At 41.2% G+C, this 15,321-nt stretch overlaps 7 protein-coding genes across 7 annotated transcripts; 3 read left to right on the top strand and 4 right to left on the bottom strand. All coding sequences in view use genetic code 12, as the record gives it.

The window, feature by feature from the left end:
- Window positions 1–1,159: 1,159 nt before the first annotated feature.
- Window positions 1,160–1,447, top strand: QCR8 (ubiquinol--cytochrome-c reductase subunit 8; the record flags this gene model as incomplete). The annotated part of the gene is made up of 1 exon (XM_064921518.1): window positions 1,160–1,447. The coding sequence occupies one exon, from the start codon at window positions 1,160–1,162 to the stop codon at window positions 1,445–1,447; it is 288 nt and encodes a 95-aa protein (XP_064775241.1).
- Window positions 1,448–1,927: 480 nt separating this feature from the next.
- Window positions 1,928–3,336, bottom strand: ERG20 (bifunctional (2E,6E)-farnesyl diphosphate synthase/dimethylallyltranstransferase). The gene has a single exon (XM_064919904.1). It carries the CDS (start codon window positions 3,267–3,269, stop codon window positions 2,217–2,219), a length of 1,053 nt encoding a protein of 350 aa, XP_064775240.1. The 5' UTR covers window positions 3,270–3,336; the 3' UTR covers window positions 1,928–2,216.
- Window positions 3,337–3,716: 380 nt separating this feature from the next.
- RJT20DRAFT_127316 (uncharacterized protein) lies at window positions 3,717–5,100 on the bottom strand. Its single transcript, XM_064916978.1, has one exon. It carries the CDS (start codon window positions 5,068–5,070, stop codon window positions 3,799–3,801), a length of 1,272 nt encoding a protein of 423 aa, XP_064775239.1. The 5' UTR covers window positions 5,071–5,100; the 3' UTR covers window positions 3,717–3,798.
- An 833-nt stretch (window positions 5,101–5,933) lies between these two features.
- KTR2 (mannosyltransferase) lies at window positions 5,934–7,474 on the bottom strand. Its single transcript, XM_064916977.1, has one exon. It carries the CDS (start codon window positions 7,412–7,414, stop codon window positions 6,119–6,121), a length of 1,296 nt encoding a protein of 431 aa, XP_064775238.1. The 5' UTR covers window positions 7,415–7,474; the 3' UTR covers window positions 5,934–6,118.
- Window positions 7,475–9,182: 1,708 nt separating this feature from the next.
- NDH51 (Ndh51p) lies at window positions 9,183–11,105 on the top strand. Its single transcript, XM_064919902.1, has 2 exons — window positions 9,183–9,233; window positions 9,287–11,105. The coding sequence occupies exon 2, from the start codon at window positions 9,431–9,433 to the stop codon at window positions 10,892–10,894; it is 1,464 nt and encodes a 487-aa protein (XP_064775237.1). The 5' UTR covers window positions 9,183–9,233; window positions 9,287–9,430; the 3' UTR covers window positions 10,895–11,105.
- A 1,584-nt stretch (window positions 11,106–12,689) lies between these two features.
- GDT1 (putative ribosome biosynthesis protein) lies at window positions 12,690–14,017 on the top strand. The gene has a single exon (XM_064919903.1). The coding sequence runs from the start codon at window positions 12,803–12,805 to the stop codon at window positions 13,799–13,801; it is 999 nt and encodes a 332-aa protein (XP_064775236.1). The 5' UTR covers window positions 12,690–12,802; the 3' UTR covers window positions 13,802–14,017.
- On the bottom strand, window positions 14,018–15,007 carry MED8 (Med8p). The gene has a single exon (XM_064919901.1). It carries the CDS (start codon window positions 14,918–14,920, stop codon window positions 14,234–14,236), a length of 687 nt encoding a protein of 228 aa, XP_064775235.1. The 5' UTR covers window positions 14,921–15,007; the 3' UTR covers window positions 14,018–14,233.
- Window positions 15,008–15,321: the final 314 nt, after the last annotated feature.

The following is a 15,321-nucleotide window of genomic DNA, read 5'->3' as shown; positions in this document are numbered from 1 at the left end:
TAGATAGATTGATTACGAAAATTGATTATGAGGGAAGGCTATCAGTCCAGTAAAGGAACCATTTAGATTGAAAGACGTTCCTGCTTCCAACTCATTAAAGAAAATAGATAAGAAACTTTATTATTTTTTACCACATAGTTAACAGAATCATTGAAAAATTCTATGTAATTATACAATTCGTAGGTTCGGAAGGAGATATCACCAAGTACATGGATCTCAATTGGAAGAGAGATTTTGCATTTCAGAGGATTACTTTCAGTATAATCATCTCCATATATCATATCCAATCTACATCCATTCTTAATATCTCTTTGGCTTTCAACTTTGGCCGCAACCAGATTCCCGTACTTGAATACAAACATCCGTACACCAACGCTAATTTAAACCTGCAGGTAGAACAACTCATACATTCTTGTGCATCAACTAGCTTAGCTATTAGGCTATTAGCAGCCTACAACCAATGAAGGCAAAGAAAGGCCCATCAAGAACATCCACCTGAATCTATTCAATTGCCTCGAATACTCTACATATCCAATTATCACCCATGCCAATAAATGAACCAATTTTCACCTCTTTCTTTCCTTTCCATCCATCCCATCTAACCATTCCAAGCTTCTTCAAATATATTCACTCTCACACATACTAAATAACCTACCATACATTTTTCATGCACTCACCTGAACTATTCACTTACATTAACTATTCACACACTTAACTATTTCACACACTAAACTACTACATGCACTTAACTAGTCATACTCATAAGTATTCATTATTCATACACTTAACTAGTCATACACTTTAACTCTAACTCTAACCCTAACTCACTTAACTAATCATTCACCTAACTTCGAACTTACTTTAACTCTCACTCATATCAACTCTCACTCATATTAACTCTCTCACTTTAACTACTACACTGTAACTATCTCACTTTAACTAACTAATCATACACTCTCACTTTTTTGCTTTGCTCTCACTCACTCACTCTTTCAGACACACTCTTTCAGACACCCTCCCACCCTGCACACAGCCCCAACCAATCGATGCGAAGAAAATTACGCTCTCGAAAAATCAGCTTTTGACTATTTGAATGTTTGGAGAAAACGGTTGTTTTAATCATCGTAGTCTCTATTCAACAACACACAAATCGGTAAAAATGGGAGGTCATACTGGTCCAAAAACTTACATGGGATGGTGGGGTGACATTGGATCCCCAAAGCAGAAGTACATCACCACGTACTCTGTGTCCCCATACGCAACTAAGCCATTGAAGGGTGCTGCCTACAACGCTGTGTTCAACACCTTCAGAAGAACAAAGAACCAATTCTTGTACGTCGCCATTCCAGCCGCCATCGTCTGGAGCGTCTGGGCTAACGCCAGAGACTACAACGAGTACTTGTACACCAAGGAGGGTAGAGAAGAATTAGAGAGAGTCAATGTCTAAGCGACTTTTAGCATTTTTCGTCATACCTGTTCAGCAGTGAAGGTGCCAGTAAATGAAGCATCGCTATTAGTGGGAACGGTGAAAGGGTTCGTTTTTACAACATAACTCAATGATGCAACTGTATTGAACGGTTCCCGCTGATAATACTCTTGTTCAGCCACAATCTTGGCCAGCCAATTGGCTATATACATGTTTATCAGTACTGATATTTATTTCACATTGGAGATAGCCTCCGTCTTTATACATAAAACGCACAATATACTAATTATTGATTTTTGAAAAGAGAAGGATGTTTATTGTGATGGCAAGTCCACATTGTAGCTCAATCTTATTGAAATCCTAGAGGATGTGACATTGAAGATTTTCCTAACTAATTGGAAACCTTAGGTTTGTACCCCAATGGGTGGCTTGTACCATTGAGAGCTAGTCTCATGTTTTACTACTCATGGCCAATCCTCTGTAACAATAACCCGACTTTCCTTTATGGAGGTATTTTTCAAATATATGTTCTTTAGTAAGGTTCCATACTTCTTGGAATTTCTTATCTTCGATGAGAATACCACTCACAATCGATAGCATTCCACTATGACAGGTTAATACTAATCTCTACATTCCCAAGCTTCATAATGAACTGAATAAATTCATTTCTGCACATTCCTAACAATTAATTAAATGCATTATCATGATACTGCTAATCTATATCTTTATCAATGACGTCTGTCCGTCTTTTATGCATATATGAGTGTACAGGACCCTCTATCTCCTCCATCTACTTTGAACGCTTGTAAACCTTGTTTAAGAATGAGGTTAATACTTCCTTCTTCAAGCCTCTGGACTCGTCGATCTTCTCGATCTTCTCTCTCAAAGTACCAACAACAGATTCTTCGTAGTCATTGTAGATCTTCTCAATACCCAATTCCTTGAACAAATCCTTACAAACTTGCTCGGATGCATCGTCCTTCTTACCATAGTTGTCGTCCAAAATTTTACGTTGTTCCTTGGTGGCATGTAAAAGGGCTTGGTTGACAACCCAAGAACACTTGTTGTCCTTGATGTCAGTACCAATCTTACCGATTTGCTCTGGAGTACCAAAACAATCCAAGAAGTCATCTTGAACTTGGAAGTACTCACCCAAAGGAATCAAAACATCTCTGACTTGCTTCAAGTCTTCGTCGCTGTTAATTCCGCTCATGAACATAGCCAAAGCAACTGGCAAGTAGAAAGAGTAGTAAGCTGTCTTGAAAATGACAATGAAAGAGTGCTTCTCCAACGAAAATTTGTCCAAGTCAACGACGTACTCGTCAGCAGTTACCAAATCCAACAACTGGCCCAACTCGGTCTGGAAAGTAACCTCGTGGAACAAGTCCAACAAGTCAACGTAGTACTTGTCGGCACGGAAGTGCTTTTTCAACAAAATGTAGATGGCACCTTCCAACATGAAGGAATCGTTGATAGCGATGTTTCCGACGCCCTCATTCAAATACCAGCATGGTTGGCCCCTTCTTGTCTTGGACTGATCCATCATATCGTCAGCGACAAGGAAATAAGCCTGTAACAATTCTACACACCATCCCAAGAGTGACACCTTAAGGTATTCTTCGTCGCTCAATTCAGTAGGAGTGGTCTTGTTTAAGATACAGTAGGTGTCAACTACTGACAATCCTCTGTTCAACTTACCACCAGGAGTGTTGTAGTCCAAATTCTTGACGAACCAATCAATAGCCTCTTGGGGCATCTTGTACAGCACCAAGATCTCCTTCAATTCCTCCACCAATTGGGGGAAAACCGAGGTAAATCTCGATCTCACGGCTTCTTTAGACATTTTTAAGACAATTATTCTTCTTTCTTACTTCCTTACACGATTATCAACAATAATAAAAAGATTCAGTATAAAAGAATTTACTTATCATTAATAGAGTTTTTCACTATTTCGTATTAACCGCGTTATACGACCGTTTAGGAGCTTTGGACGAGTGGTCCTGCATGGGGCCAATGATCTCAAACAAATTTTGGGTTGATTATGTATCACGTGATAATATTAAATCCCAAGAAAAAGGGTATTGGAGGTGTCTAATTGAACGGGAAAAGTTGTACACAGTGATACCAGGAGTGATACCTTTTACATAGACTCTTCTAAGATCATTTTTCCACCAATTTTCCCCTTTTCACATACCCCCTAATTTCATCGACTTTCGTGTACTGCATATAGTGATCCAATTATCGGCGACTTGAGATTGGACGATCATGCAGATAATACATTTCAAAATGATTGCAAAAATTTAAAAAAATTAATTTAACTTATACTTTATTACACAAGATAGCTCTATAAATACATAATGGTGGTGGAAAGATCAGTTTCTTCTAGAACGCTTGCTCTTACCCGGTCTAACAGACTTGCCCTTCATTTTCTTGGAAGAAAATCCGCTGACGTCAGCAGAAGAAGTGGCGTCGTTCTCTCTGCTTAATCTCTTCTTACCTCCAAATCCATACTTGGAGTCCTTGGCCAATCTTTTTGAGTTTGGCTTTCTTCTCTTGTTATCGGAACCACCGTACTTACCGTCTTCACGAGTGGCCTCTTCCAAAGCAATCTGGAAATCGTCATCGTTGCTTAATTCGTTGGCTCCTCTCTTCTTCTTCAATGACTTGATCTTGTCCAAAGTCTCTCTCTTCTGCTTTGCTCTATCCTGCAAGGTAGCGTTTTGAACTTGCTTACCAAACTTCTTCAAATGTCTTTGCTTCTTGGCTTCTTCAGAAGCCTTCTTGTCAGCAGCTTCTCTTAATAACTTGTTCTTCAACTTATCCATGTGTTCGTCACTCTTGACCATCTCGGCAAAGTAATCTAAAGGTCTGGAGAAAGGTACCTTCAACTTCAATAAAGTGGATCTGGCCTGCTTAACTGCATCCAATCCTTGCTTATAAAATGCTAATTCTCTTTGGGTATCGTCGTAGATGTCTTTAATCTCGGACTCGGTTTGTTCGGCACTGACAACAGATTGGTGCTCGGTGAATGCATGCTTGGCCCATGGTAACTCGATTCTTGCTAATGAGTCTTTTAATGCAGCCATGTTATTTACTGTGAGTTTAGTATGAGGCACAATATCGGCATCTGAATCGTACTCGACGTCAGATAATGGGATGTCTTCTTCCTCTTCTTCCTCCTCTTGTTCTACGTCTTCTTTGTCGTCGTCATTTTCTTCCTCGTCTTCTGAATCCTCTTTGTCTTCGTCATCATTTATGTCACTTTCAGATTCACTTGCTGCCAATCTTTCCAAGTCTAAGCCCTCTTCCTCGTCATCATCTTCATCATCGTTCTCTTCTTCCTCCTCGTCTTCATCATCATTTTCTGCTTCTTGCTCGAATTCTTCTGCTTCTTCGATCTGCTTTTGCAACCGTTTCAACTTTCTCTGTTCCTTCTTCGACAAAGCAGCACTTTCGTACTCGCCTTGCTTCTTGCTCGAGGACTTTTCCTTCTTAGATCTTTGCTTAGGCACGATTTCGGCGAGCTGGGGCTTCTCTATCTTAGTCTCTTCCTGTTTCTGTATCACGGGCTTCGACTTCGACTTGTCGATAGACGCAATTAATTGCTGATTACTTAACTGTGCTTTCAATCCCCCTTTAGCCATTTTGCTGCTTTTTACTATTCTCTATCAATGTATCTCTAACAAAACCACTTCTTTAACATAACCATCAATCGAAAAATTTATGCGATGCGAAGAGAAGAGAAAAAATTACGGGATTTGTTAGTGTGTGTTGTGTGCAGGATGACGGTGAGCTACCAATTGCGGAGTCTCTCATATTGGCTATTTTTATTAGGAAGTACATTATTGTTATTGATTGGTATGATTGTGTAGTTAGTGATGGGTGGGGTGTTAGATGTATTGTATCGATGTGATTTTTATGGGACATGGTATATTAATGAACTGGTGGGGAGAAGGTGATCTGGTTGCTCTTTTTTTTTTGTTTTGGTGTATACTGGAGTAGGTGTGGTGGGAGGGTTATGGGCGATAGTTGTACTAATTACAGCAAATGGGTGAGTTCCGTTTTAGTAATTATGTGTTATGGAATGCTAATGGACTGGTGGAGAGAGGTGAGCTAGTTGCTAATTTTGGAATTGTAAACTGGACTCGGGTGGGTGGGAAGATTATGACAATAGTTATTCTACAACACAGCACATTACTGAGTACCTTTATATGGAAGATATTGTACAGTGCGAGGACTCTTATGGTAAGTTATTCCATTCACATAATGAACTACGCAGAAGACACACAGCACAGGATGATCTCTATTTCATTTTTTAAGATGCTAGTTTCAATGAAATGACATACGTTGAGATATAAAATTCAGTTGTATCAAGACATATTCAAATAATTACATATTGCTATTAGAGTTGTATATAGATCTGTCATGTCTTCAACATTGTCAATTTTTGTTTCTACTTCTGCGACAGATAAATTTTGCAGCAATTCTTCGATGGTAATTTTTTTATGTACAACGAGTTGTATATTTTCATATGAAGTTGTGAGAATATATCTTTAAATATCTATATATAATCTTGTGTTCAATGCTCTTTTGTTAAAAAACTCTTTTGTTCAATGCTCTTTTGTCAATACTCTATGCTAGGCGAAATTCTGCAACTTCATATTTCGTACTTTTACATCTTCCAGCCGCCCTCTAATTATTAAATGTATAGTCTATCTCGTTAAGAAACGTTTTTCCGGAGCCGTATCTCCACCATCTGCTTAGACAACTGTAAACGTTGACGTCCACCGGAGCTCCCAATTTTTCACCGTCTGAACCACGACTGCGGCATACACAGCGTTTCGCAGCCTTGACATCTACAGAACTGGGGCACGATAAATATGGAGGGTGGTAATACCCAATGTCCTCGAAATGGTGTATCTTATTCTTATCAGCTAGAATATTCAACCCGATCGAGTGCACAGGTGCATCTCCCCATCTTTCGTAGTAGAAACCTCCCGCTTGATCAAGAAAATCAAAATACTTGTTATAAGCCTCTCCACGGAAGAAGTTGAGGTCGCCTATCTCAAAGTTGGACCAGAAGTGGCACAAGTTGTATTTTGATGATGACCTTACTAATGGCACGTTATGGTTTAAGTCCAGCTCTCCACTAGTGATGAAATCAAGAGAGTTATTGGGGTGAACCAACTCAGGATATTTTTCCATAAACTTCTCTACAGTTTCCCACAATGTTGGGATTGTATTCTCGTATTCATGAATGGCAATAACAAACCCGTAAGTCATATTTTTTGTTCTCATTAACGTGAATGGATCGTACTGGAAGTCACACATGTATTCCACATCTGGCTCAACTCTAAAGTACCAGTCATAATTCAAGAGACGTTCTTGTTTATAGAAGTATCCTGAATTGAAATGACACATGTTTCTATAGGACTTCAGAAATCCGTAGATGACTTCTTTCTTTATAGCTTCTTCAATGCTTTTCTCGAACTTATCATTATCGATGAATTCGGGCATGTCCCAATCAGGGGCCGGGATCAACTCATAGAAAGTTTCTCCGCTTGCCATTAATGTTGTTTGTTCCTTGAACTCTTCAGTGAATGGAACGTCATTCAAGAAGACCCAAGGATACCTGTAATTTCTGTTGAATCGGTCTTCTAACGATCTCATAGATTCAAGAGCACCCTTCAACTCTGAATTACGTACAAGCATGACCATGGTAGCATTCTCGGCACCTCTTTGAGTTCTATCCCGAAAAGGAGAACGATGTTCTATGTATGCATTTGATGAGAGTTTCTGGTGGCCCTTTTTCATAGGGTCATATATGTCTGCTTGAGCGAGTGTGCTGTCCCCATTCGTCAACGCTTGGTTGATGGCTTCATTTTTGAAATGGTAGGTTAGCTGGCCTTCCTGGTATTGAAAAACCGCATAATAATAGACTGCTATCGCCACTGCGAGGAAGGGATAGAGAAGACCCGATCGAGACATGGCATTGCTGTAGAGAAAGAAGAGTAGAAGAAGGCCTGTCAATTACAAGGCGTCGTGAAGTACCAAACTGGAATGGGTTTGAAGATCAATAATGTGGTCACGTGCTTTTCTTCAAATGGGATGAGTTGAAAAGGTGGGGCAATAATTAGTGGTAGAGATAGGATGGTTAGTGAGTGTAAAGTGGCAGTCCATTGAAGTAGTGTAGTAGATTAGAAAATCAGATTACAGGATCGTTCGTAATTAATGTGGTACTCTGGAGGAATTACATATTGTAATATTGAAAGTATTCATTACAACAGTTGTTGATGAGAGTGTGGTTATCCGTTAATGTTGAAAACCAGAGATAGGAGTGCTTTGAAAGTCAAGTACAGAGTCAAAATGTTTTTGAAGGGAATTCCCATTGCAGTTTGGGATAAAGGTCTCAAGTGGTCGAGGATTTGAGTGGTTTGGTATTTTTCATGGTTTCAGTAGAATTTGGCAATGTAGATATGAAAAGATATGACAAGCATTAATAATGGGGAACAGTTGTATGGCAGTTCTTACGAAGATACGTTTAATTTGCTTCTCAAGATATCTTTGAGAAGGATTTTTAGTAGAGCTATTTTCAGCTGCTCTTATAAAGTCAATTTCGATAAACTTTATTGAATCTGCCATCTCCAATTCATTATCTATTCACCATCATCGCTGTTCCCCCACCTCCCAATAGCTGCAAATCGGCAGAAATGCGACCACCGAGCAGAATTTCTTGTCGCTTAGTAAATGCGCTTACCTAATCAGAGAATATTGCAGCCAATGAAGGACTTAACTATGTGATGAGGTAGAGTATAGTAGTTTACCCAATTTACATTGTATCGTTAGTATATTTGAAGAAGATGGTTTGAGTGAGAAATAGGAGAAAGGGAAGAGTTGTAGTGATATCTGGTTCACTGGAGTAGCTGGTCACTGGAGTAAATACTCATTATTCCGTATTTAACAATTCAGCATATAGCACATGAGAAAAGATAGACTTGAACGTCTAAGAAGTACTAATATGTTTATTGAAAGGAAAACCACTTAATTGCATCCCGTCGATCTTACTATTCGTTTTTAATCACTGCTACAATCCTACAATCCCACATTCTCATGCAAAAAGGCAGTTACGTGCTGTCAGAAGTACCAACCATGAGTATCACTAACGCACTCTCAGTCTCAGTAGCAACTCATTCTTGGTTACTAGGCTCTACTCACATTCTCATCACTCATATTTCTCACCATCTGTCGCAGTTTCTGTAGCAGCCTAACCTTTTATTCTCAGACAAGTATGTTAGCAATTTTCATTAGCTACTGATGTATTCCTCTTTCCATTCCTCTTACGTATTGCACCCTCTCATTCGATGACTAAAATTTATTGTATTTGCTCATTAGCTCCCTCTAACTTATTATACTTACTCACACTTACTTTCTCTAACTTATTGCACCCACTCATTCAATCTCTCTAACGTATATTACTTACTCACATTTATTCTCTATACCGTATATTACTTACCCTCTTATGGTGTTACTCTCTCCAACTTAGTACTTACTCACACTTAATCTGGATAACTTTATTACTTACTCTGAGTTACTCTCCCCAATTACTCACTCTCCTATAGTGCTATTCTCCTCAATTTATAGTACTACTCACTCACATACTCGTCTCTTAAATATTAAACCAACCACTCACTCTCACACTAGTCTCACTATTCTTTCTATTCTCGCTATTCTCACACTCTCACTATTCTCACTAACACCGCACTAACACCGCTCTCACACTCACACTCACACTCACACTACTCACACTGTTCCCACCCTCACTGTCCCTCCCTCACCACTCACGTGACACTCTCTCACAAGCTCACCCAATAAAACAGCAGCAAATCCAATTACCAACCTCTAAACAGAAACGAAAAAATTTCGAGAGTACCATAATAACTACTGTTAAAACCAGCGTTTGTAGACACACAAGACTGCTCTAAACCCAGCAACAGTCGCACTGCAATGCTTCGTAATATCAAACTAGAGGCCCGTGCCATGAGCCGTGGCTTGGCCACAATCGCCGACCCTGCTGCTAACCCCAACAGAGCATACGGTGGATTGAAAGACACAGACCGTATCTTCCAGAACGTGTATGGTAAGTACGGCCACGATTTGAAATCGGCTCAGAAAATGGGTGACTGGCACAAGACCAAGGAGATCATCCTCAAAGGTGACAAGTGGATTATCGACGAGATGAAGAAGTCCGGCTTGAGAGGTAGAGGTGGTGCTGGATTCCCCTCTGGGCTCAAGTGGTCGTTCATGAACCCTCCAGGATGGGAAAAGAACGTCGGCCCAAGATACTTGGTTGTCAATGCCGATGAGGGTGAACCAGGTACATGTAAAGATCGTGAGATCATCAGAAAGGACCCACACAAATTGGTGGAGGGTTGTTTATTGGCTGGTCGTGGTATGAATGCTACCGCCGCATACATCTATATCAGAGGTGAATTCTACAACGAGACCGTGATATTGCAAAATGCCATCAACGAGGCCTACAAGGCCGGTTTCCTCGGTAAGAATGCCTGCGGATCGGGCTACGATTTCGATATCTACATTCACCGTGGTATGGGTGCCTACGTCTGTGGTGAAGAAACAGCCTTGATCGAGTCCATCGAAGGTAAGGCCGGTAAACCAAGATTGAAGCCTCCATTCCCTGCTGGTGTTGGTCTTTTCGGTAGACCAACCACTGTAGCCAACGTCGAGACCGTTTCTGTAGCACCTACAATCTTGAGAAGAGGTGGAGATTGGTTCGCCTCATTCGGTAGAGAGAGAAACCAAGGTGTCAAGTTGTTCTGTATCTCTGGTCACGTCAACGAGCCATGTACCGTTGAGGAGGAAATGTCTATTCCATTGAAGGAGTTGTTGGAAAAGCACTGTGGTGGTGTCAAGGGTGGATGGGACAACTTACTTGGTGTTATCCCAGGTGGTTCTTCTGTTCCAGTTATGACCAAGGACGTGTGTGAAAACATCTTGATGGACTACGATGCTCTTAGAGACGTTGGCTCAGGTTTGGGAACTGCCGCCGTCATTGTCATGAATAAGCAAACTGATATCGTCAGAGCCATCCAGAGATTCTCTGCTTTCTACAAGCACGAGTCCTGTGGTCAATGTACACCATGTCGTGAGGGTACGACTTGGTTGAACAGAATGATGGACAGATTTGCCAAGGGTCAAGCCACCGAGAAGGAGATTGACATGATCTTCGAATTGACTAAGGAAGTTGAAGGTCACACCATTTGTGCTTTAGGTGACGCTGCTGCCTGGCCAATTCAAGGTTTGATCAAGTCGTTCAAGCCAGTTATGATTGAGAGAATCAACGACTTTAAGAAACAGAACGAGTCCATCTCGTACGGAGGATGGGTCGATGGCGGTAAGGTTAAAGAAGGTGTTGTCGTCGACAACCCATTGCCAGCCGCTCACCACTAAACAGATAGAGATTACGGAAAGAGACGGGTAAAAGAAGCCATTTGACATAACATCCAGATGGCAATCGTGCCGTTCACAGTGAGATGGCTTTCTTTCGCTACTTCCTGGTCGGATCTGAAATAACGAATAGTACACCCCCATACATACTACAGTCTTCCCGCAACACAGCGTTGCACTTGCATTACTCTTTTATATCTTCGTTTTTATAATATTTATTCTCATAAAATCGTTTACATGACCGCAGGGTCCCCATACAGCAATATACATTGTGCCTTGATCCGTTGTAGAGGGGAAAGTATGGAAGTCGGTGGGATATGACTGTGATATGAACAGAATGAGTGCTATAGACTATGAGCGGGGGAGCGAGCCTATCTGAGAATTTCCAAGTGCAAAAATAGCAGATTTCCTATGATTTCCCTATCTATCCATTCCCCAAAATCCTTCTGTATACATACAACCGTACATACAACTTCCAACATATACTACACCTAATGGTCATCATTTCCACGGTTATGAGCTGCTTACCAATTGCTGACGTCTGATTCCCTCGGGAGGATCTCGTCGGAGTTGTGGTGCCGAAGACTCGATAGAAGTATTTTTTTCGCGTGTGTTTACCACGAGAAATCAGCAGGTTGCGATGACAGTGATGAGTCTCAGGGGGAAGATCGCGTAGGAGAAGTGGGGCGGATATAGGGCATATAGTGAGGGAATGTGAGGGCATAGTGAGGGTATAGGCATAGTGAGGGTATAGGCATAGAGAACACATTATGACACAGCAATGCACGAAGAAAGTTGAAAGCGAGCCTGTAGCGAGAGCTTATTCTGTAAGAGTTGTCTTTTGTAATTGGTGTATGTACTGTCGCAAGAGAGAAGTGAAGTCGATGGGATATATAGATGATATCTATATATATATACATACATAGATGTAACTATATATATACAATTGTACTATTTAATGATGAAAATAAGAGTTTGTCTTTGTACAATTAAAGATATAACCAAGACATCCCATAATTGCTGGCCCCATCCCATTTGGTACCCCAAGCCCTTATGATCTCATTTTGTTGTATATTTTTCTCACCATTTCATTACACGCATGGCAGCAACTTCTCTCTCTTTTCTGTCATCATCAGTGTGAAGAATCCTTAGTCAGTACGAGCTTAGTGTCACACTGACTGCACAGTCGCTTTTTCTTCTCAGTATCAGTACACTCTCAGTATGAAGACTCAGTATTGTCTCTTCTCTCAGGATCAATACAGTCTGTCACTATCAATACAGACTGTCAGTACCTTCACTCTGTCAGTACCTTCACTCTGTCAGTACCTTCACTCTCAACATCAATATACTCTCAGCATAATACGCTCTTCAGTATCAATACACTCTTCAGTATCAATACACTCCATCAGCTCTGTCAGTATCAAGTCTCAGTATTTTCACTCTCAGAACCAATACATCCTGTCAGTATCATCACTCTCTCTATTGTTGTCGCGTGGCCCTAATTCCGTACCACTGCATCCTTCATCCTGCCTCAACTACTCACCACTCACTGTCTCACTACTCACCACTCACTCTCTCACTTCTCACACCGTCACATCTCCCCATTACACCCCTCCCTCACTAATCACTCACATCTGCCTCACATTTTCCACTCACCTTCCCTACTACAACCGTTCCCCCCACTAATCTCTCGCTATCTTCTCTTCTCTCACCGATTCATCGCACTGATTTTTTTCGTGGGCGGCCTGAAAAATTGGCAGTGCCCGATTTCTTCAGCTCTGGTGACAAGTAATCACCATCAGCGTTTTCGTGGTTGGTGGGTTCTACCAGTGCTAAGTGACAGCAAAGAGTCGGTGAAAGTCTCGTTTTTCATATAGCAAAGCACAGAAATCACGCTTTGAAAACTCCATCATGAAGCTCGCAAGAACCGTGTTGCTATCATCGCTATTAGCTTTGGCTCTCGCAGTGTCCGACGACTCCAAGGCCAGCTCCGAAGGGTTGATCTTGTCGGAGGACTTGAACGCCGAAGTGATCCCAGTAGGAAAGCCAGCAGCCAAGTTGGGTGTGAAACAACTCGACCCCGAGGACAACCACCCAACTCCGCCCCATGCCAAACAACCATTGCAGCCGTACCGGTCCAACTCCGGTGACAGCAGTTCCCAAGACGAAGAAGAGGAGAAAGTTGACTCCTACAACTCGTTCTTGATGTCGGTATCGATGATTATAGTGTCTGAGATCGGAGACAAAACATTCCTTATCGCCGCTTTAATGGCCATGAGATACTCCCGTTTCGTAGTGTTCTCAGCAGCTTTCTCGTCATTGGTGATTATGACTGTATTATCGGGTGTGGTCGGCCACGCTTTGCCCAGCTTGATTTCCAGAAGATTGACCCAATTCTTAGCGTCATTGTTATTTGTGGTTTTCGGGTACAAGTTGTTGAAAGAAGGGTTGGCTATGTCCAAGGATTTGGGCGTTGAAGAAGAACTCCAAGAAGTCGAAGACGAAATCGCGTCTACCAAGCTTAATAACCAGTTAGACGACATAGAAGGAGGAGAGTCAAAGGCAGCAGCCAAGAAAGAGTGGTACACTGAGATTGGTGGTCAGGTCAAGGATTTGGCCTCATTTGTGTTATCTCCAGTGTGGATTCAAGTGTTTGTCATGACCTTCTTGGGTGAATGGGGAGACAGATCTCAAATAGCTACTATTGCTATGGCTGCGGGTTCCGACTATTGGGCAGTTATCCTCGGTGGTATTGTTGGCCATGGAGTCTGCACCGCAGCTGCATGCATTGGAGGTAAGTTATTGGCCAAGAAGATCTCCATGAGAAATGTCACCTTGGGTGGAGCCATTGCCTTCTTCGTGTTTTCGGTTTTGTATTTCTACGAAGCCTACTATGACCTCGAGGGATAGATGAAAGATATGATATTATGATATTGATTTTCGCTAGTTCATTGTCGTTGTTAGTTGCATTTCTTATATAGACTGGAATAAATACCAGAGTTATACAGCTATTTACATGTATATTAGTACATATTCAGCGGCACAGATATGCCCATTCTTATGAGAATGTCATTTAGAATAGAAGGGTAGTGACTCCCTCGATGGCGTGACTAGGAACATATCAAACTAGATCGTATCGTATAGGCGTAGCTCAGTATACTTCTTGTAACCAACAAAGACTCCCTGGTGATATCCTCTTCAAGATCTGACAACTGTGTAATGATTCAATATTCTGAAATTCATTATTCTGAAATTCATTATTCTGAAATCATTATTCTGAAATACTCATAATTCTTCATTATATAGATCAGGCTCTTGCCATTATAATACTTCCAATTCTATCTAATGGACATTGACGGCTCCTTGGCACATGAACTTCAAAACCTGGTTGGGCGTCATACCCTTTTTCCCTCCAGCAGTGATATTCAATTCGGCATCTTCCCTATCTCTTTCCTGCTGCTTCTTTGCTTGAGTTTCTTTCTTTCCTTCATCCGTCTCCAAGTAGTCGAGCTCATCTACCGTATGAAATCCGTAGAATTGGAACTCGTCCCGTAACTCCTGAACTTTGGCAAAGCACCATTGGGCGAACTCATCATCTTTCTGCACACTGGCCCCACCTTCCACTTCTATCTTCTTTAATGCGCTGTCCATCCATTCGTACACTTCTGGCAATGCCTTCTTTCTCAATAAGGTGGTCAAAAGTCCCTCTTGCTGTGTTGTGGGGAACAGTGGAGTTGGATACACGTTTGTATTCTTCAAGAGTTCATCGTTAGCACTGAGATTCGACGCTATTGAGCTTAATTGAGTGATCAAAACCTGGAACTGGTTCTGGAGATGTGCGTAGTTGGGCAATTTCACCTTGTTCGGGTGTCTGTTGTGGAGGTTTATTTGTTCTGCTAGCTTTCTTAGCGAGAGGTGGACTTGGTTAAGTCTGTTTCTGATGGACTCAAGAGAGTCCGTGGGTATTTGCGAATTGTCAACGGGAACCGTCACCGGAACGTTGTTCCTTGATACTGGAGTCTGGCTCATTTTAATGCTCGGCGGAAGTTACAATATACCGCTTATAGCTCGACTTATACTATGAATAACATATGTCTTCATCATGATAACTGAACTGTGAATGAAAACTGATATCGGTGCGAGTCGGAAGTTGGAGGATTTGGAGGATTTGAGAGGTGACAGAGGAAATTCCGGTGGTTATGTTAAGCTAATGTATGGAGAGATAGAATAGAGGTATAAGGGTACTGAAAAATGATGGTTTTAGAGTGACTTAAAAGTTGAAACTTGGGAATATGATTATAATAGAAGAAGGGATTCTAATGAATGTATTTTTTCATTAATTAGAGGAAAAGGGAGGAAGAATGATGGGATATGTTATATATTTATAAGTAATATATATAAGGAATATATATAAGGAATATACATACTGT

Source organism: Scheffersomyces xylosifermentans (assembly GCF_036884685.1).
Source record: "Scheffersomyces xylosifermentans strain CBS 12540 chromosome Unknown RJT20scaffold_3, whole genome shotgun sequence".
Lineage (NCBI taxonomy): Eukaryota > Fungi > Ascomycota > Pichiomycetes > Serinales > Debaryomycetaceae > Scheffersomyces > Scheffersomyces xylosifermentans.
Note: the sequence above shows the minus strand (reverse complement) of the source record. Positions and strands in the feature narration are given on the sequence as shown.